At 32.1% G+C, this 23,117-nt stretch overlaps 1 protein-coding gene and 1 long non-coding RNA gene across 10 annotated transcripts in view; both read right to left on the bottom strand.

Annotated features, from left to right (window-relative positions):
- Positions 1–4,290: 4,290 nt before the first annotated feature.
- Positions 4,291–23,117, bottom strand: part of LOC127840179 (carnosine synthase 1-like) — a 214,085-nt gene continuing 195,258 nt past the window's right edge. The window contains exon 17 of the mRNA XM_052368675.1: positions 4,291–4,603. Within this exon, the coding sequence (XP_052224635.1) occupies positions 4,347–4,603 (257 nt within the window). The 3' untranslated portion in view covers positions 4,291–4,346. The remainder of the gene's footprint in view (positions 4,604–23,117) is intronic.
- LOC127840187 (uncharacterized) overlaps positions 10,729–23,117 on the bottom strand; it is a 30,216-nt gene continuing 17,827 nt past the window's right edge. The window contains exons 2-18 of one of the 9 annotated variants that reach the window (XR_008030455.1): positions 22,460–22,652; positions 20,693–20,790; positions 20,539–20,567; positions 20,079–20,237; positions 19,786–19,906; positions 19,538–19,660; positions 18,220–18,382; positions 17,741–17,824; positions 16,863–16,981; positions 16,586–16,672; positions 16,251–16,340; positions 15,796–15,978; positions 15,530–15,598; positions 14,922–15,178; positions 14,489–14,635; positions 13,306–13,388; positions 10,729–11,236 (exon numbers count right to left, since the gene is read on the bottom strand). This is a non-coding gene — a long non-coding RNA (uncharacterized LOC127840187). Of the gene's footprint in view, positions 11,237–13,305; positions 13,389–14,488; positions 14,636–14,921; positions 15,179–15,529; positions 15,599–15,795; positions 15,979–16,250; positions 16,341–16,585; positions 16,673–16,862; positions 16,982–17,740; positions 17,825–18,219; positions 18,404–19,537; positions 19,661–19,785; positions 19,907–20,078; positions 20,238–20,538; positions 20,568–20,692; positions 20,791–20,899; positions 20,944–22,459; positions 22,653–23,117 lie in introns of those variants that run through there. The other 8 variants (XR_008030460.1, XR_008030458.1, XR_008030459.1 and 5 more) reach the window with 8 other exon arrangements.

Below are 23,117 nucleotides of genomic sequence, written 5' to 3' on the forward strand. Positions count from 1 at the left end.
CGCCAATGCATTGTTATTGTATGTAAAGCATTATTATAAGTATACTATTTTTGAACTGTTACAAACGTACATTGTTTTTTAATTGTTATTCTTTTTTATTTGTATAACGATGGATATGTTTGTATATCCTGATTTTATGCCTGGTTTGTACTAATGTGCGGTTTGCAATATATTGTTTTGTGTATACATGTAAATATGAATGGTGATATTTCTATTTTTTTTTTGTTAATTATTATGCACTTACGTCAGCGCTCACAGATAACAAATACTGCATTTTGATTTAAGATATATAATATTAAATTTATTTAAAACTCGTTTTTCTTCTTTTTACCTATGCAGAATGTAAAATATAAATTGTCTTTCACTTCTTCGTTTCAAACTGCAATCAATAACCATACCCAGCAAATTTGATACGTAATTACGAATTTAAGAATATTGAATATAATTTTATCTTGCTTAGACATATAGTGCATGCAAATCTTACATGTTTGCAAACAATGAATAGCGATACGTGTACTGCATATAAATTATTCATGAATGGTGTTTACGGGTTATCGCTTGACAAACGCTTAGGGTAGCTGACAACGCCGATTATACGTCGGTAATTTGCGAGTTATATGCTAAAATATACTCAAAATTTACTGTATCTTTCATCTTACGTTTTATAGCTTTTTCATTTATATAAATCGTCGTGATGCGAATGTTTAACAATAAATACCGCATACTCGAGGACAATAACATAATAATTCATTTGCTTGCGCACATATTTTTCACTTTCAAACTGAATCACTGTTATCGATAAATGTCACATCGTACTCACTAACAAGAATGGATCACATCAAATTTCTTACCTTACTGCATCGGGCATATGGTCAATAACTATCAAATCCGTAAAATGTTTCATTAATTCTTGAGTCGTGAAAATAAATTGTTTGGAAATGTTAGAACATACGCATACGATATATCTTTCTAAAACATAATAAATGTACACACAACATGTATAAAGTACAGCGGTCAGATCTTCGAAGGCTCATATACGGTAACCTGACATGACTTATTGAACACACTTAAGCAATAATAACAACTAATTTAGTTGCATTGCTTTTAGCTTTTCATGTATGTGCTAACAATAAATTTCATGTAAAATATTGTATTTCAAATCCGCGTGATGTACATGCATTCCATACATTTTATATTTAATGGTCATAAAATACATCACTCAAGCTTCACTTAAAATCAAATTCAACAAGGAAATTTTTAAGTGCGCCCTCAATCAATATGAGGGGAGGGCATTTGGTATTCACAGTGTTGACTCACCTTGGAACAGCTGTAGGAATCGCCGAGTCGTGGATTATCATCAATATTAGTTTTTAAGGAACACGCGTTAGTGTTTAGTTAATTTCCAATTTCATAATACATTGACTTTATAAAATAATATTTACTTTATCAAAGTCCGATACTATAACACATGTTGGTTAGACAGTGGCTGACGGTTTTAAAAGATTCGTGTATGCACAGATGTACAAACATACATTTAAATGACGTTTAAGCTGATACAGGCTATATGCAAATTAATAAACAGTTACACTTAACCGATTTATCTTTCTTTGGGCTGTATTTGTTTGTAAGACATTTGATTGCATAGAGGATATTTGTTGGATTCGTTGGATTATCGATTTTATTTCACGAGTGATCATAGAAAACAATATTTTTACGAGTGGCTATGATCTCGAGTGAAATAAAATTGATATTCCATCGAATCCAACAAATTTTCTTTTTATTTTATGCTTTTTTTACCGTTTATATACATTGTAAATTAGTTAAACTGGATACTTTCGCTGGATTTATGACGTCATTTCTTTGAAAAAATGACGTCATTTCACATTGAAACAGTTAAAAATATCGATATTTTTCACTGTTATTTTTCACAGTTTAAAACAGTGGAATACCGGTTTTATTTCACTGATATTTCTCTATAACCACCGGAAAGCATAAAATAAATAGATTTATTTCATTTGTTTCATAAATGTTGATGATAAAAACGCTTATATGAAGGCAGAATGCAAAAAGATAGAAAACATACCAACACTTATAAATTTACCGGCTTGGACGTCTGTTAAAACAATTTGTTTAAGAAAAGGAAAGATATCGTACATACCAAGCGATTGTTGTCGTCGTGTGAGCTGGAAAGGTTTCCATTAATTTGAGAACATGTTTTCCCCATGTTATAAGGACCCCATATGCTATGTATGGTAACTGAACTGTAAATTCTTTGAAATTAATGTCCATTATACGCATAGAAATATACCATATGAACTTAACAGGAAGGTTAAAGTATGTTCTGTACGCTAGTATCGCATGAAGGATTTCATTAAAACTGTTATCATTTATTCACCATGTCTTGGTGACACTACATCCTTAGTTGGTAACTCTAGTACTCTATGGCAATTCTTCAAAATTAGGTTAACATAGGCACTTAATAAGGAGATTTAGGTTTTTCTGTAAACTACAGAGGAGTTCAGTTTCTCAGGATTTTCTAGAGAGATTTCATTAAAACTATAAACATGTATTTTCGACATTAAATTGACCATAAATGCCTAGTTTGATATCTCGAGTTTGCAAGAATGTGTTATGAGTAAGAGCCCCTTTTACACTTCACTTAAATGGCATGTAAACAAATTAGGTAAGGTTGAAGTTTGTTGGTTAGCTTCTTTTAAAGGCGTGGCTTGGGGGTTATCACTCAAACGTATCTAATGTATTCCCGATATGTTGTTGACTCTAATAGAAATATGGCAAATCAATTAACATTGTATCATTTTATATATATGTCATATTGACAGGATACAGCTATCAAATTTAGATATTTTATCAGACTTTGTACTTATGAAGATACCAAAATCAAGTATTTTCCTCTTTGAGTGGCGTATATTACAGTTGGGGTCAATGTCACTGCTTCGTAAAATAGAAAAGTGGATTCAATGGAAATTCTCAAACATAAATTGAGTAATTGCAATTTAAATTCACGTTTGAATAGCAGTCGTCGAGACAAAGATATGACGTGAATATGTTGTGGGTGGAATAGATGTCAAGGCCATGGTAAGAAAATTCAGAATTCTGATTTCTGCGCAATGACTATGAGCTATTGAATTGAAATTAAATACGTAATGCATACCTTATATTATCGTCAAAGTCCGTGTTACTAAAACAGACACATTGATGAAACCAAGTGATTTAAGTGTGTTTTTTTTCATGCAACCACATACATAGATGTGTTCTATCATAACTTTATATGAGATTGCAAATAAGATCGAGGTAATTGTCAATCGATATTGATAAATGCTTTTCATGACCCAAACACGCTTTATACCCGGGTATCAAACCCGCGCAATCCTTGGCATTGTAGCCCAGAACTCTCTTAACTAAGTTTGCAAATGCAGAACTCGGCCATCAAACACCGTGTACAATTATACCATGATATTATTAAATTAACTTTCACTGCAACTTTATTAACTTTATGGAATTATTGGAATTTTGCATAAGTTGAGAAAGTGTGGACAAATAAAGTAAATGGCGTAGCTGCCTACGATGGCTTTTGACCTAGATGTAATGCCATGCTATATGCAGCGGAAAAATTAAATGCCAACAGTATTGCTAAATTGTTGCATTTTTAAGGAATGCAAAGGTACAATAATTATGAAATTTCCAGGAAATATGTTGCTTACCTTTGTGGATTAAAATTAACAAATCTGTTCACATAAGTTGTTTAGTCAAAACTATGAATACATTTCCATCATCACTAGGAAAACTGAAGATAATAATGAGCACGTTACCCATGGTTTGTAATTAAGGTATTGTTCTGTTAATTCAAATTGTGTAAATTTATTTTATTTTTAACGTGTGTTAATAGCAATACTAATTTCCAATTCACTGACTTAGTTAAAAACTCACTAAATGTACCCTTTGTAGATTCAGAATTTTATTTAAACAAGTATATATTTTATGTTCATTTTTTTCACCGAATTTGTATTAAAAAACAACAGATAATTGGATGACAAAGTTGTAAAACGGCTCAATAAACTATGCTAACATATGTTTCATAAGGCACTAATACAGGTGTGATATTGTGATTTCATTGCAAGCCATTGTATTAACATTAAAGAGTTAATTCAATTATTTAAAGAAATACATACCCTAACTTACGATAATATATGTGGAAAAGCTAACATTTTACTTTTTAAAAACAAACAACACGGAACTATCATTATTTATATTGCAGACAAAAACAAGGTAATGCAACTATATATATATTCAAAATGAATAAGAGTTGTCCCAGACGTTATACAATTTCAATTCATTACGTTGTCAAGAATCAAGTGCTTGTGTCGTGACGGGATCAGCATCATGCCCATTATGTTTCCGGATGGGGGGGAGGAGCCGGACGTATGCCGCGAGACCATCTGCGCGCACTTCATCAGATCAATGTAGTAGAGCCTCTTCACCCAGTCACGGATGTATAAGCTGCCAGTGCGTGCATTTATGTCTATCAGCTTCGGCCCTGTGTGCGTCATCTTCATCTGCACATTGAAGACTCCGTTTGATAGACCTGAGGTTAGAGATTTGATGCAGTGTTAGACAAAACAGAGTCTTGAAGTTCTGTAGTCCTTACATGCTAAAGTAAAATAATGAAATTAATTCTCTTTGTATTGTTAACATAATACTGTTCATACTTTTGCATTATTTCTGGTGAATCGTTTTAAACATTGTTCTAATAACTTACCATGAGGATTACATGCTTACTTTTGTTTGCTCTTACAAATAAGTAGTTTAGGGACAGCCAATGACGCTAATTAATAATATTCTGCCAAAATCCATTGTCGCACATCTGAATAGCTATTCAATATTAACACTTAACCTGTATGCCCCCACATCTGTGCGGTAATTGCTAACACTGAGAGCTTTGAATGACGAGCTAGGAAAATTCTGTTTAACGATTCACAAAATAGTGATCTAAACAGGCATGTTACCATTTAGTTTCATTCGATAACGACGCACAAAAAGTACTGTCACAACATGTTTTCTTTAAAACGCGGGGAAAAATAAACTTATTTGCGTCTTTGTCAAATATAAGGCATTTATAAAATTTAAAAATATTCCATGAAAACGTAACCATGTAATTATTATCAAATGTATTGTACATACATGTATATAAACCGAACAATTACAACACAAAACATTTTGATGTGGTTACTAATTTTTACTATTTACATTAACAAATCTGTCTTACATGTTGTTTTTGATTACTTACTTTGATAATACTGAGCTGGGTATATAAAAAAAGACCAACATTTAAATACGGAGGGCGGGACACGTTAGTATAAGAAATATTAAAAAATATACAGTTCGCATTTTGACAATACAAACAACATGATCCACAAGTAAGCAACACAATAATATTTAACAAATATATTGCATCAATTGTTTTGTGCCCATATAACTGCCAAATATAAATTAGTTATATATAATTAAAAAAATATCAATTATATAACGCTATCGATGTGTCAAACGCATTCTAGTTTGCCCTACACACGTCAACACCCAGAAGCGTGTGTTATTATTCACCACATTTGGTACCGCGGCATTCATACATCCTATGATACATCGCACCTTATCCAATGCATTTGCCTGTATCATTATGTAATTCGCACTGTGGAGAAACGCACTCAAATATAATTTACTTCATGCTAATGAAGTTATATTCCAAAAAAGAATATAAGTGTGAAAATACGGAAAACAGACATATATATGATCCATCTCATTCTTGAAAAACCCAATACATTGCGTTTTGGTTTTAACTTTCGCTTTGATACTCATTTCGGTAAAACGCATCCGGGAAATTCTCATTTTACAGTAAAAAAATCATTCTGTACATAGATGCTGACGTCAATTCGTTTTTGTCACCTCTATACTAAGACGCATCACATTTTCCTGGTTTGGGGAATTATGCTTCCGCAAAAGTATTTCTGCGTATGAATGAATATGTTAATAATGAAAGAAAAATAGTGTTTTATTGTGTGATTAATACGGAATGTTGTTCAAAGAAATATTATTTAATTATGTTTAAATGTGATTTTGAATCTCTATTAAGACTGATAGCGAATATCAGGAGCACGACTACCTGACCCGCCTTCGCTTTCACTTTTCACTCGTTAAAGAAGTGCTACCCACAATTCCTTTCGCGTTTGTACACAGGTAAGTAAGACCGGTGTGTACACAATGGTACAAAAATAGCAAGTGTACTGTACGCAGCAGTCTGTGAATTAGTTTCATGACAAGTCAACAAATATAAATTGATACAAAAACATATATATGACAGCAAACATGTGTTTACTACCCTAAACTGTGGCCTTCCATACGGCAGTATTTAAGAATTAGTGTTCAAACTAAAATGTGTTTACAATGTGTTTATCAAGGATGTATAAAAAGCCAATAAAATGGTTTCTTAAGTCAAACTAAACTCTTATAGCCAGGGACATTCAATGCCGACCCATTTTATGCATCTTTGGTAATAATTATCGTTGATATTGTACTTGATTTTGAAAGAGTTGAAAATGGACCAGCTTTGTTTGTAACGTCGGATTAGTGGGGACTAGTGTGATATGCAAACTCTAGCATATTCCGGGATAGATCGGTTAAAGGAGTATTACATAATTAAATAAATACATTTGCTTAAGCATAATATTCTCGTGTGTATTTTTTATGAAAGCACGTGCATACATTGTTCTGATATACAATACCGCATAGGCTACAAGTGTTTTTCTATCTCAAGTCTCTATTTCGTGGAGGATAAATATTTATGGCGTATTTCGCTCAATATCGATGCTCTAAATCCGTTTACTAACAGACACACATCAGTTTACATATGTTTTAATATATAAGATAACAAACTTTCTTGATATTAAATACATAAAACAAACACAATACATTTGTATCGTCAATGTTCCATGTCATGTATTTTATAACCCGTACTTATCTAATGAATGTATAGAACCATCATGTGACCTGACACACAATACAAGTCCCAATCTTTCAATCTCATATGTCTTCCGCAATTCTGTACTGAAGCAAAAACTCAAATATGCCTATAATGATGCTTCTATTGTGCTCAAAGTCTCGTACAAGATTGTGGTGCTAAATATCTTATTGCAAGCAGGGGAAATACTCATGTAAAAATGTTTAATCATTAAACAAAAGCAATATTCACTGAAAGAAAGACGTGTATGCAATTGTGCTGAAGAAAATGAATAAATCGGGAGTTTAAGATACGCGTAAGTTAATGACGGCGTCCAATCCGAATAAATGACAAGGTTACTGATTATGAATGTGTTCCGATTTGCTTACGATAAGTTTGTTTGTTCCGGACTGTGTTCGCGTATTTTCATTCGCGATGTCGGTATTATTTATTGACAAGACTATTATTTGAAAAATGAGTTTAGTTATCATCTATCAAGCGACTTCTTTCAAAAGTTCATAGGCAACTAAGCTATACATATATTGCACCATCCTAGCCCGATCTGTTTATTTATTTTCGAAATACATCAAACAAGAGGGCCATAATGGCCTGAAGCGCTTAACTTACACCATTGTAGAAGACTTCACCAAATGTTTTACTCCTCCTAGTAACTGTGAGGGCTAATTTTGTAGTAATTTTAACAGTATTGAACCGTTTATGAAAAAAATAAATAAGTATACACATTATAGAAAAAAGCTAAATAAGCTTATATAACATAAACGGAATGTGCAGCATATCTCTACTCACAAACTTATGTATTTTATAAACTGATTTAGTGGTGGTATGTAAATTTAAGCAAAGGTAACGTTGTCTATGATATTGTACATAAACGTATATAATTGCCATTAATTGGTGACATGAACCAAATTTCATTTTTTCTAGAATATCTCCGATTATGATATTTAATAATAACTCCATTATGGAATTATTATACATTTATTGACTAGAGAGTCATTGAATAGTTGTTATTAACTGGCAAACATGCATACTGACCTTGCGCAGCCGAGATTAATGAGATTTTACTACAAGCAAATATCAGATAATAGTATTTTGTTCTCCATTCTTTCTTTTTAATTATATGTCTTCATATGAACCGGTATTCTTTAACTGACCTTTAACGCGCATTGTTCGTTTTAACGATAAAATAAGAACCAGACGATGTGAAAATGGCGTCATTTATGTGACGTCATATAATGTGCAGGAGCAGACTGGCTGCGTTAGTACTGTCGTTGTTTCCAGCGTTTAGAAACGGGGTTCAACGCCAGATATTTTAGACACAACTATAACGCTGGATAAACCAGACATTAGAGAATATCATATATACAAGAATCTACTCAAGAATATACACATTGTCGTTATTTGATAAATTTGACATCAGCCAACTGACAACTAAACAAAAATCTCAAAACTATGAAAATATATGATGAACATATGAAATCTATGTGTTATTTTGGGGGTGAAACCGAGAACATTGTTTTTTAATAAAGGGATATCATTTATTTTTTACGAGCGCCAATGAGTAGCATTAATTTATTATGATTTCAATTCGCGTGACTAATTAGTGATAGGTGTAAAACAATTGATGTTTCTAGGGAAATAATTATTTCGTCCGGAGACGACATAACACTTACACATAGAAATATTTTTGATTTTATCTGATGATTCGATTAACGAAGAATATCGTCTGGTTTTTATAAGATATTTAATTTTTCCCGTAATTTTACTGGCACATTAGACACAATTAGGAAAAAAGAGAATAGAAACAAAAGGTTTTATTTCTTAGAGCAATAAATAGGGTCATTAATGGGAATCATAATGGAATGTTTTTATACGAGTCCAAAAATAGACATATGTTTTAAAAACGTATAAGCGATCGTTTGAACAAATATCCATTGATTTTATATGGTAAAAAGTGACACCCCGAAGTGATAATTTGTGGACTGTTATAAGAAATATTTGCCCAAGAAATGTTTTACATTGTAAAATATGAGAATACTTTTAAATTTACTCGTGTATTTAAAAGGATAGTATACACCATTAGGTCAAGATTGTAATAAAAACATTTGCGAATTACGATGAACTTGAATTGCAAATATACCAAATATACCATTACTTATTATACAGATATTTTTCATTTAAACATATTAAAGTGTTCAAAATGTTTAATTACTGACAAATATAGTTTAAAATGTATTATGTACAGTTAAATGGTCACAGGGACATTATAGATAGATGTTTATTCAGGAAAAAAGGCAATATGCCCATCATTCCGCATGCAACACATGACAAAGAAATATACAACCGGTTAATGGTGAGATATGTTGCATTATGTTAGATATCTGCATATATATATGGGGAGATATAGATACATCAGCATGTAGTTTTGATTGTGAAGATGCAATAAAAAGATAAATAAATAAATAAACGTTTGGAAGCAATGGAAGGAAAAAAAAATATAGCGTGTATTTGTCTTAGGCCAGGGTTATTGGGTCATTTCGGAGAAAAATGTAAGTTCTAGTCTTATGAAATGTAACTAGAGTTTATGTATTAAAAAGTGTAAATTTAAATATGAACGGTATATTTCGTATATATTTGACACACAAAGTTGAGTTAACCAAAAATGGATATTAAATCTAGGTAGCCTTTTTTTTTTTGGGGGGGGGGGGGTTAGATTGTATATTCCTTGTTAGAGAGCCAAAAATATAGAAAAACTCACGTAGGCATGCTATAGTGTTTGATTTCAGGTACATGTACATATCAGGTGCATTTATCAGTAAAAGTTATTTACATATATATTTACATACATGTTTAACAGTTGACAAAATAACATTTGTTATTTACACACACATACACACACGCTTATATATATATATATATATATATATATATATATATATATATATATATATATATATATATATATATATATATATATATATATATATATATATATATATATACACATACATATACATATATATATACACAAAGTATCATATAGTATTTTTACAACGTTGGTGATGTAATTGGTGCATGTGTATTTTGCGATTGATGTTGGTGTTGTGTAGCCTTTCATGTTCAAGCTCATAACGATATTAATATCCGATATATCAACTCGTGCTTCCGTTACACAATCGATTTATAATTGGAGAAATCATCAAATGTGTCTGGAAATAATCGGATTAACTACCGTCGTGGATACAGTTAAATGGATTTTATCATGGTAAGTCAACGTTGTAAGTGTGGTACAGTTTTACAAGCTTGACAACCTAACCCGAAATCAAAACGTTAGGTTGAGGTGCATGTGTAAAATTGACCAACTTTTATTTAATAATAATATGTCTGCTCATGACTCATGTTAGTCAAGTAATCTAATTCGAGGAATTAGGTTACTACACATGATGAAGCTATATGTATATACTAATGATACAATTGAGTGGCTTGATATGTGATGGCCAATTCATCATGCTAACAATTTTTGAAGATTTAAAAGTTACACATTTAGACAATTAGAGCACACATTTATCGATTGTTATTTGATATGTGGTAAACAAATGCATTGTATTTGCGTTCACCAATAAGAAAACCTTACAGATTATGCACATTTTGTAAGTTTTATAAATAGATGTTAAAAGTGCATCAATATAAGCAGAACGATGTAAGTGTATCTATTTATTTGTGTTAAGTACCCCCGGTACTGTTGTTATATATATTGTGAATACTCTATGCCACACCTCTTTAGTATTACCAACGTCATTTTTTTCTTATCCGTTTCGGATATAAACCTGTTTTGACCGTCTTGTAAGTTTTCCGAGTATGTGTTTATAAATACAAACATTCGGTGAAATTAAAACACGATATAATATCAATACGCCACAATAAAATACGCCAAATGCTTACGTTGTGCACTGGGTATTACTATCAATATAATTATTTTGGTCAAACAAGTGCAGGTTAACATAAATGGAATTAAGTTTTCCCTAATACACATGTCCATGTGTATTCCAATTAATGAAAAGGTAAAAACTACTGTATTTCGTAGTTTAGATTATATCTTTTCATCGGGTTTATCGTGTTCAATTTATATTAAAGTGACAGGTCTCTTGAACGGATCGGTTCGAAGTCATTCATCCGCATCGAGTACTATTTGCCGAGCTGCATCTGAAACTTAACAAACAAACTAAAATACAACATCGAGTAATCAGTAGTATGTTTGTTCAGTCTTTACAAGGCTGTGTAACAACTTTTGGAAATAATACAATTTTATTTTTTACTAGACTGTGATCTTTATCCAACGTGTTTTGTTTTTGTTTTTTGTATGTATCTAATGTAATGACGTTAACAGGTGAATGGTAGTGTTGACTCGAAATGATTGTAGTGTATTTTAAGAACTTTATATAATATTTCGATGTATGATTGTATTGCATTATTTTCAAGCAACAGTATGGTGTTTTCTATGTTTATATCCATTACAGTACTGTTTGTTTGTGCAAGCATTATGCATACTTAGGATACAATGCGTATAAATACAATACCTTTTGCGTATGGTAATTGTAAATTAAGGAGATACAAATCTTTCCAAATGCAAATGAATTTTTCGAGTTTCGTCAATACACATAATGAAACTATATATAAAACGTTTTGAATACATAAAACGTTATCTTACTCTTGACTCATGTTCACAATTGCAAATGACCTTTAGTCTTTCAGTTATTAAAAAAAACACACATATTTTTAAGCAAAAGGTCATAAAAATTACTCATTGTGATTATGGTGGTGTAAAGGAAGAGTTAGACTTATAGATATTGCTTAAATTAATTGGATGATGCTGATGCTATTGTTGTCGTCGTTGATAAAAACATTTTTGATAGTGGTTAATGATTACGACTATGTATGTGAGGACGTCGAAGGTTATTTTGACGTTCATGTTGGATATTGTAGTATTATAACAATGGCGATGTTGGGGATGCTGATGATTTTGTTAGTATGATGAGGATGATAATGTTGACGAACGGGTGGCTTTTTACCTGCTTTACGCTAGCTCGATTTCCTTCGTACTGTCCTTGCCGTATGTTAACTTATCTCTTTCACCGTTGTCCCATATAACGTAAACATAAATTAATTCATCGCAATTACACATACGCTTTCAGACGATAACTAACTGGCTTAACGTTTAAATCTTGTGTATATCATTTAAGAATATATGCTTAAGCGGATACTATTGATATGCATAGGCAATTTTCATAACATGAGGTGTGTTTCCATAGGGATTAGAGGCTCCCACATTCCGATTTAGTCTAAAAACTCTTCAAATGTTATCAAAAACATGTTGTTTATGGCAAAATTTGACTTCTTACCCCTAAGTGTGACATTGGCCTTTGACGAAAAAGTTGATTAATGCGACGCTCCGCCTTGTTATGGTGGTCATTCGTGGTAGGTAATTTTGCAATTGCATGATTAATAACGTAGGAATAGTCATACCAATGTGTTGTGTGGCTTTATTTAAAATCTGACTTCCAAGTGTGATATTGAACTTTGTTTTACCTAGAGAGACAAGTGTCATGCAAATGTGTGCCGATCTATTTTGCAATCCATCAATATATGACAAGGATATGGCAGAAGCAGGTCTTTTTAAGCTGTTTTATTTCCGATTTAGAAATGAGACGTCTAAGTGTAATATTTACATTTTAGGTAGAGCGACGTGTGTTACACGCGACAGGTCGTCCTATGATGGCTTTCATGTGTATATGTCAAGCTTTTTAAAAAAAATCCATCAATATATGTCCTAGATATAGCTGATACACTAATTTTCAAGCTGTTTTATGCCTACACTTGATATTAGACCTTTATCTCTTAAGAAGGTTTAATGGTTTTTTTAAATCCATCGCTATATGGCGAAATTAAGGTTGAGACAATAATTTTCGGACAGACGTAAGAAAGTCGGACAGTGCGACTGCTATATGTCGCCTTCTTCGAAAGGAGGCATAACACATCAATGTATTTTAGCAATCAAAATGCAATAAATAATAATGAAATAATTCAAATACATGGTGTTTAAACAAAGGGCATGATAAATATCAACACAATCACTTAAGTATTAAAAAATATTCTAATGTTAGTTCAGCGAGCATCAGTATTTCTCATCTTATACAATAAAAATTAAGCGACATGGTTTGTGTAAGTATGGCGAAGTGTCGTTATGTTATTTTATCTCGTTAGTTTATTAGGAAACATACCATTGCCAACTGTTCGTACACTCTTAGAACGACTCCACGGATAGAAGGGTCTATACCGTGTAACTTATAATCAAAATCTGGACCTAAAACATGCAGAATAATTATATATAATATCTACATAACCTAAACTGTGAAGAAATGTCCGTAAATATGTTTCGTATAATAATTATGCTATAGATCTTATTGTAATTGCAGAAAGCTACATTTGCTACAAACAGCAAACAAGCATGTGTCAGTCAACCAAAAGGTACGTAATAAATCATCAAATGACAACACTTATTAAATTCCTTTCAGATCAATCGCATTTGAATATTCAACATTAATTATTAAAAATGCGTTTACACGCCTGATAAACACTACGAAGTGCAATCAATAAATAGTCCGCTGCACGTGGATACCCATATCAATTACAGATTGTGTATAAACGTCATATGTGCGCGTTTAACATTCCAAGTCAAATCATTGACACGTATTCATAGCAATATTATGGGTATCCACGTTACCTATTCATTTGCGTATTTGGCTATCAGTATTCGTTGTGTGTATTCCAATTTTTGTAACCGTACCTAATACAGTGTTTGATATTGGATAGTTGTGTTTCAGTTATTATTAAAGTTATAGTGACTAACATTTTATAGCTAAATGTTATAGCATATCATGCTATTACTTTGAAATGTATACAAATGTCATAAAACTATATTATACAACAGTCCATTGGTTTCATTTTTAGCCGGACGGGAGAACAGATGAACGGACTGACGATAAGCGGGCGGGACATAATGATTTAAGTGAAATCTACTATTATCAATTGGGTGTATCTAACTCCATAATAATATGATATGTACTTTTCAAGGATTGGATGCAATACATTTCTATAATTTCTGCATTGTTGCACAACAGAAAACTCGCCAAATATAGTGAAGTGTATGATGTTTTTTTCATGACGTCATTGTTTGTGTGCTTATTTTCAACCATTTTTATTTGTTTGATTTTAAACTCAAGAGTCACATTTAAAAAATGGTATAAGTACATATAGACCAACACTTCTTCCTTAGTCAACGTCTATTTGCTCAGCAGGAATATATTACCTTCTCGCAAAAGCTCGTGATTTCTGGTTTTATAAACCTCGGCAATTAAATTTATCGGAAGTTAACAATAATCGTACTTTCTTTATAATTGCTACCTGGTTTTACTATGCACCCAGCCACCAGAAGTTCGCCAGAATTTATTATTCTAGGTTCATGAATAGTCTGAACTTCACCAACTTCATTGCCGTATCGGTATTGAGATGTGAAATCATTTAAATACAATGTTACCAAAACCGCTCCATCTATGCTCATAAACAATAAAAGGTTTAATATACACATCGGGAAGAACAATAAAAGAACATACAATTAATGTGGTCGTATATGAAATGCCGACAAAATGTTTAATACCTGTACCTGACTCATGAGTTTTGTCATGGTTATAGTATAATCATTTATCTTATAAGAAAGTATATGGTTGCCAATTCGTTTATATAGGGTTAAAGCCTGCACAAGTCTCTTAACTTTACATAGGGTCGAATAAAACAATTACACAATTGCAATGTCATAGTTTCAACGTTTGGACCATACCTTTTGCATTGTGGGTAATGGTGTTACGATAGCACTTCTTTTTTCTAATACAATAATTAAATAAGTAGACCATTACCTAAATGTCCTACAACAGTTCCCGGTCCATTGAGGTCAAATGTTCTTCTTGTGTCATCTTGTTGCATTCGAACCCGGGTACCAAGCTCTGGAAGGTTTGTGTCTTTGTTTTCTTGAAACAAACATCCTAAATCTTTTTCTAAATGCCTTATTGTGTCCGACCGACAATAGCGGATATCATCCTAATAGATATTTAGAAAACTAATAATATATTCAGCATAAACGATTCTTTTAAAAACCAATGCACACATATACCTAAATTAAACTAAGGGTACAGTTCTTCGCATTCAATTCTTCGCGTAACGTGTTATATAATCCATGTTAATGTACATGTATTTAAAATTACACAACAACACAACTTGTCTTTTATAGTTGTATTTTCGTGGTAAACAGACTTATATTTTACATATTTTCTCAAACGTATAACTATATGACATTTGCTACACAGGTAGGTCTTTTTATACAGCAACTTTATATTTATTAGATATAACCAAACAAGCAATATTAAAAAAGAACATGCACATTGTATTTACCGTGTCTTCTGCCGATAGGTCTGTAGATGTATTGACTGCCAACTTGTATCCTTGTGAAGTCAAAAGTGACTGTAATATAAGTACAACAATTTCTTATACCTGCTTTACGAAAACGAATTCTTTATCAAGGTCATAACTTACTGGTGTCGATCTTTAGAACTTAAGATGTAATTATAAGGACGTGCATTTGAAACGTGGTTTCAAAACACGTGGATCGAATCGAGTTTCTGAATCATTCTTAATAACCATATTTAGTATTCCCTTACGTATATGTGTTTTCAGAAGATATGCACATGTTGCAAAGCTTCTTTGCAGATTCTGAGTATGCAGATCTCAGACAAGGCACAACACCAAATAATTAGGACATCTTATACTATGCTCATTACCAAATATTATGGATCTCGACATGTGTTCTTCAAATTATTAATTGATTCAGGTTTTCTGGTAATCTGAAATGCAAAACCTAAAGGAGTTAGTAAAATGAGGCCCTATTATGCATTTCCGTTTTGAAGTAAAATGTAATACAGCTACCCAATACATATAGTTATGTGAAAAACATACACTTTAATGTAAGTTCAAGTATTAAAGACTACGTTTGATATATTGTCATGACTTCATCTCGTTTGTCATGTTTTAAAGAAAGACATAAGAACAAAATAAAGTATACACGCGGCCGAACTTGATATTAATAGCCTTTCGATATGTAAAAACCCAACAGTACCTCAAAATATCCATGTTTAGCAAGCCTTCGCCCATCTTTGAAAGTGTAGTGTTTAGATGCAATGATTGCAGAAGTGTTTTCTATAAAAGACTTAAAATAAACACATTACTGCAAATATGTCTCTCTAAAAGGATTTCATACGAAATATAATAGTTTATCTAAAAATAACTAAATAAATTATCTTTTTCATTTTTGTTGAAGGTTACCTTCGTTTCAAGGACAATATACTTGGCATACGTGTATAAAGGTGTTAAGTTATATCTATCTATTCTGTGAAACATTCTGTGAACATACAATTACATGGACATCAATGACTATGTATATCTCAAATTTACCTAATTATAATCACCAACACCGATGAAAAGAATGTGATTATTTGATATGTCGATCTCTCGAACTGCTGTTGCCACATCTGACAAAATCTGTAACAGACGGTTTAAATATTTTGTATAAGTCATTGATACGAATAGTATTATTTTGAAACACGATACTTAAGAAGCATACAACTCTTTTTGTATGAATTCTGATTAGAAACAAACTAGCTACAATCTGCATTTACTAAGTACGTACACGTGAATCGGCATTAAAGCCCTGAATAGCCTAATTGGTTACCTCTTCCATATGACTTTCATCCTGAAAATCTGGTCCGGCGATTAGCCTGGTTTCCGTTGGACGTCCATCAGTAATGACAATTAGTTTTGGTGTCAAAATTAGTCCGTGAAAACTAGGAGCTTGTAAAAAAAATGATAATGTCTTATTTAAAAGAATGATACTAAGTTAACTTCATGACTCAACTAAAACAACTATCAATTGTAAACAATAACGAAATAAATGTAATTTGCATCCATTATTTAATGAATATCTTATCTGAAACTTTATAACATACACGTATGTTTATTCTATAATAATAACTTACACTGCTCCAAAAATAAGATAAATGGTATTTGTGTTTTGAAAAAGACCTTCGATTCGTTCTTTTAAAAAGCGGTTAACCGTATTATTAACACAATTATAACTATTTCGTGGCTGTTGGTTTTACAAAAAGATCATTACAAGTTCGAAATCAACAAATACACATCGCTGACGTCTTAAGCACATATCTTTGAATACTGAACCAAGTCCTATTGATTCAATTGTTATATATTACAGATATTCGGAAAACCGAATGGAACACCTCAATTTTATCAATTAGTAAAATAGGATTCAAACAGGAAACATATAGCAAAATATTTGTTTTGTATCTTATCTTACCGTCCTGTCATTTTACAAAATGCGAATAGAACTTGCGATTGGAACTTAAAGGCTATTGATAAACTTATCTTCAGGAACAATACAAATTCAAACGAAAAGCAAGGAAACGATTAAACATGGCATTTTCTAACTGAGCAAACTATTAACGTACAGATGTACACATAAAATCTGGTTCAAAACATAATTGATTAACGACCGAATTAATGTAAAATTACAGTGTATGATGTAACAATTATTACCGTTTTCATATGCACTTATTGCGCATGCATGGCCAATAGATAAACCACCGTTAAGAGGGCTTGGTCCGCTTAACGCTATGCTTTCTAAAACAACACTCTACAGCATGAAATATCAATAAGACGAGGTGGTTTTAAACATTTTCAATTTAAGCATTTGATAATCATATATAGCGTTATCTTATATTCACAATATTTGAACTTGTTTTAGACAACTTAATATTGGTGTTGTTGGTGTTGTTTATAATATTACTAAATATCAAACACATTTGAATAAGGCTCCGGATATCATTATGACACAGATATGTTGTTAAAAACGTGTTTGCAATTTTTTTTTAAATCGTTTTATCTAAAACAATGACTCGTTTTCTTATAAATTTCAGAATTTTGTGTTATTAAAAATTGTATGGATGGTAACTTGTTTAAGATCGATCGTATATGTATGCAGTACCCACTATGACGTAAAAAAAAATCTCACTTACCTATCTGACAGCGAATGTCATTGTAGTCATTTGTCAAAACCTGTTGTATTTTTGTCCCGTGTCCAAAGGTTACCAAAGCAACATATTCGTCTAATATCCTGTCATCCTTTGATTTACCTTCCTTTAAATATCCTGTCCTCCTTTGATTTACCTTCCTCTAAACCTGTTATTTAGGAACTTGATTCTAAGACCAAAACAAATAGTCGTATATACTATTAATATTGAATTGCGCTTAAAACACTTCTACTTGGATAAGTAGCCGCAGACAAAGCTAAACAAGAGGCCCATGAGGGCCTGAATCGCTCTACTGGCTGGAATCAATAGGGCTCAAGCCCTTTATAGTAGGAACAATCTGAGTAAGTTTTAAATAAACAGACCCAACAGGGGCCTGTTAACGCATAAACAAGAAGAAACGTAAAATTTAAACTTCAAAAGGCTCCTTTTCAACAATAAGTTGGACAAATTGTCTTCACTCTCAATGGGGTTCTGGCCCTTGATGATATAAAACATCCGTTGAAGTTTCAAAAGGATAGAACTTTATATGTAAACAAACAAGAAATGTGTATGTCGGAAACACTATGTCCCCTTCTGCGCCGCTTTGAATTTTTTTTGACCTTTGACCTTGAAGGATGACCTTGACCTTACACCACTCAAAATGTGAAGCTCCATGTGATACACATGCATGCCAAAAATGAAGTTGCTATCTTAAATATTGCAAAAGTTATGGCAAATTGTTAAAGATTTTCAATTTTATCTCAAATTCAAGGGGAGATAATTCCGGACTTATAACTCCGATATTGCTCATTTTCAATAGGGCTTGACTCATCATTCAGATAAAGACATTGTGCAAGATGGGAAATGATTGGATGAAAACTGTGGACTTTATTTTGTAAACAAACCTTATTTCACAATTTTCTTAAATTCAAGGGGAGATAAATCTGGACATTTTACTCTGATGTTTACCATTTTCAATAGGGTTCGAGTCCTCATTAATATAAAGACGTTGAACATGTTTGAAAAGAATCGGATGAAGACTGTGGACTTTATCGCGTAAACAAGAAAAAGTCTAACGCACGCCAGTAGAGCTAAAAATGAGAAAAAAACGTCAAACTATATGAATGTATCAAAATGAGAAAGGATATGAACCCCACTATTAAATTTTTGTATTGAAATAATAAGATAAAAATTGCAAAAATGTAAGGTATAATTATAGATGCACTGTCCTAAAATATGTCAATGTTGTTCTCCATCTAGATGACTTGCTTTCACTTAATTGTAAACATAAATGTATGTTATTTGTGTACGATAGCAAACTCACCGGTCAGAAAATCATTCACGAACATGTTAGCCTGTCCCCATGCATTACCAGTCGACATACTCTCCGATATGTCCACACAGAGGACTGACACGACCCCTCGTATACGTCGTGTTCGGTCTAATACTGGATATAAAATAGTCAACAATATGCCTTATTGCGATGAAAACGTTCTTAGAAATTGTTCAAAACCACAAATGCTGTTATTTCTTTATGAAAACCATAACGGAAATGATGGATATTCACACTACCTCCATTTAAAGCGTTCCGAGACAATGCTTTCCATATCTCTTCGTTGATTGGGAGGAAATATTGCTTCGTCTGTCCGACAACTCCCGTTTCAATAATGTATACCACAATGCCATCCACATGCTTAAATCAAACACAATATGCCGATATACTATAACATTGCAATATACACCGAATAAATTGTCTAATCCGATACATATAAAGACTGTAATACAAAAATGACTATTTCAAGGAAATTTTAATCTATCAGATGTGTTTACAGTTTTAATTTTGCAAGTTGGTGAAAAAGTCATACCTGTTGTTGGATCTGAGCCGGATTTATGCACATTATTTTGTATAGCACACATTTGTAACTGAATATCTGTTAATCTACTTTCGATCTCCGATTGATGTTTTTGTGTGTAATTTAAGGATGAAAAGAGGTTTTCCACTCGAATTTTCAGATCCGACACACCTAAATCGCAATAATCATATTATATTAATACCGTCGTTTTTAATTTATAAAATACATTTTAAATGTATATTCGTGAACAATAATACTATTTTAACAGTTTTCTTGTATGATTATTCATTGTCTTGATAAAATTACATGTTCAGAATTCATAATTACACAAGACTTATTAAAGTTATGTGTTTAAATGTGTTTTCGCAAGAAGAAATATTGATCAAATGTATGCCTCTAATGATGACATTTAATATAAACTTAGCTTCTAAATCAATGTTCAATACGTATATGTATGTAATCGTTAACGTACCTTTTGTTAACCGTTCAGTTTTATTTTGGCTACAAAGACAAAAAAACATTTGTTATTTCACTTAAAGAATATTTAGTTCTGATAAATCGACGTACATTTTAATTAAGAGTTAATTAGATTGTATTAATTCGCTCAGATAATAAAGGGATATTACCACAGATGGCATGCTGATTGATCATCCTTGTTAATTTCCGTCAGTCGCTTTCAGATAGTTCTATTGCATTCTTGTATCTCTTGCATGTTTGTGCACACCTAAAGCAAAATACCGTAATACAAAGTTAAATATAAACTAATTATTTCACAAAATTAAGAAGATACTATGTAGCTTATTATGTTCGTTTCGTCCATTTAAATATTTTACCTGAGGTTCCATTTTCGGTTTCAAAATAAAAAGTTGGAAAATATGTTTGTTATATTTAGTAAAAATGGTTTCCCGGACGCATATGAGCGTACGCTTATTAATGACCGGTTTATTAGGTATATACCAAATACAAAACAACACTAAATTATTTAAAAACGTAAATAGTCGTATAAAATCGTTAAATAAATTGATAAAAGCGTTCATCTAGAGTGTATTGTAAAACAAAACTTAGCCGGGCAACATTTTAGTAGCGTGTAACCTCGCGACGCATTTATAGATAGGGGAAAACTCAATTTTCGAATTGTGGTCATTGTACTTGGTCATCGTTTGCATATAAATCAACTACGAATGTCCTACTATTTCATTTAGCAAATATGTGTTTTTTAGAACTGCGAATTTGTGTTAAAAATTTATTTTCTTTTACCCGATTTGAAAAACCATGTTTAAGAGTTTGTTTACATCATCTATTCTTTATGTCTGTTGTTTTGAACCACTGCGTTATTGGTTACACTATAAACCAGCTATTTGTAGAACGGGACATAAAACGTAATACTCGGAAATATGGATATATTTTTCCTCTTTCGCTTTCACGTTTCTGTGTTTCAGCATAAAAAAGGTGGTTAGTGTGGCTATGATATTAATTAGTGAAATCATCATTTTGAATGATAAATAATTAAATTATAACGAAAAATTCAACTTTTCTGAAAAACTTATTATCATATATATATATATATATATATATATATATATATATATATATATATATATATATATATATATATATATATAACAAGGTATTCAACTTAAAATCACCCCAAAACGGGGTGCATCGCTTTGAACAGCCATAACTTCATCAATTGTGCAGCGATTTTCACGAACGCGGTCTTATTCAACGCAGAAATGAATTTTCTTTCTGGAAATGTACAAATCTTGCCTCCAGATTTTTACAAATTCTGGGTCACATTTTAAGAAATAACACGATACACAACTCGCGTGACCTACTCGTGGTCTATCGGACCCAATTACTGAATGAAATCGTCAGGTGTAAAGACACACCTTCGAATTGGACCAATGAAATAACTCGTGTGTTTAAAATGTCAGCCAGTCGAAATGTATGTAAACAATGGTTTCAAATGGCGCTGGGCAGTTAGTTTTGATGCATAATGTAACGGCAAGAACGGTAAGAATGTTTTTTCATACGTTTTATTGAATTATGGTACCCAGGTCCGTGAACTTTGCAGGGACAACGCCCTTTACTCAGTGAAGATTTCTTACTTATTTCTGACGATGAGAGAAAGTTACGCCCTGGTGAAATAATAGCAGTTGGATGTCGCGTTAAACTAAGTATGTATGTGAACAGAGGGGAAATATCTGCGCTTTTCCAAGAATGTCATTTCGGTACAATTAGTTATTTACTTCCGCATATACATTTATTTATGGACAGTAATTATAACACTATTTCTTTATAAAAGTCACTTACATAACATTAAGGTTTACTCCCAGGATTTATCTCAAGCAATGATTTATTTCTTCATATACGTTACCATGTGAACAACGAACACATTTATTTTGAAGTGAAACACAATATGCACTCAAATCCGTTTTCTTAAAGGTCCATAAGTAAGTCCATGCAAAAGTAGAAGGCGTGCATGCTTGGAACACTGGAGTAGTTATTCTATTGAATCCTTCAAATGCTCATGTACGTTAATTGGATTTCCCCCTGTTGATGGATCAAGCTCTGCATATCCTCATCCTGTTAAGATGAAGTGTTTTGTATAACAATTGCAGATATAGATGCTTACATAATATGCATTGGTTTTATCAATTTACTAAGAGTTGATATGAATTGGCATATATATAATATTCTTCATTATGTTCATATAGCAGAATTAATGCATTATTGTAACTGATGAGAATCATACTGTTGTAGAGCTATAGTAAATGCATGGCTCTTCAGAACATTTAAGTGAATGACAAGTAGACGCGAATAGGATACAAACACAATTGATTAAACCTAATTTTATTCCGCAACGGACGTACACATTTATTGATTCTCTCAACAGGTGCGATGGAGCAACGGAAAAAGAGGGGACTATACCTACGGCATAGATGACGATGCTCAAATAAGACTCAGGTACTTCTAAATAAATTTAAAAACAACAACAACAAAAAGTCAACACAGTTAGAACAGCTGCATATTGGACGCCCAGTACAATCA

Source organism: Dreissena polymorpha, chromosome 7, assembly GCF_020536995.1.
Source record: "Dreissena polymorpha isolate Duluth1 chromosome 7, UMN_Dpol_1.0, whole genome shotgun sequence".
In the NCBI taxonomy this organism is placed as follows: Eukaryota; Metazoa; Mollusca; class Bivalvia; order Myida; family Dreissenidae; genus Dreissena; species Dreissena polymorpha.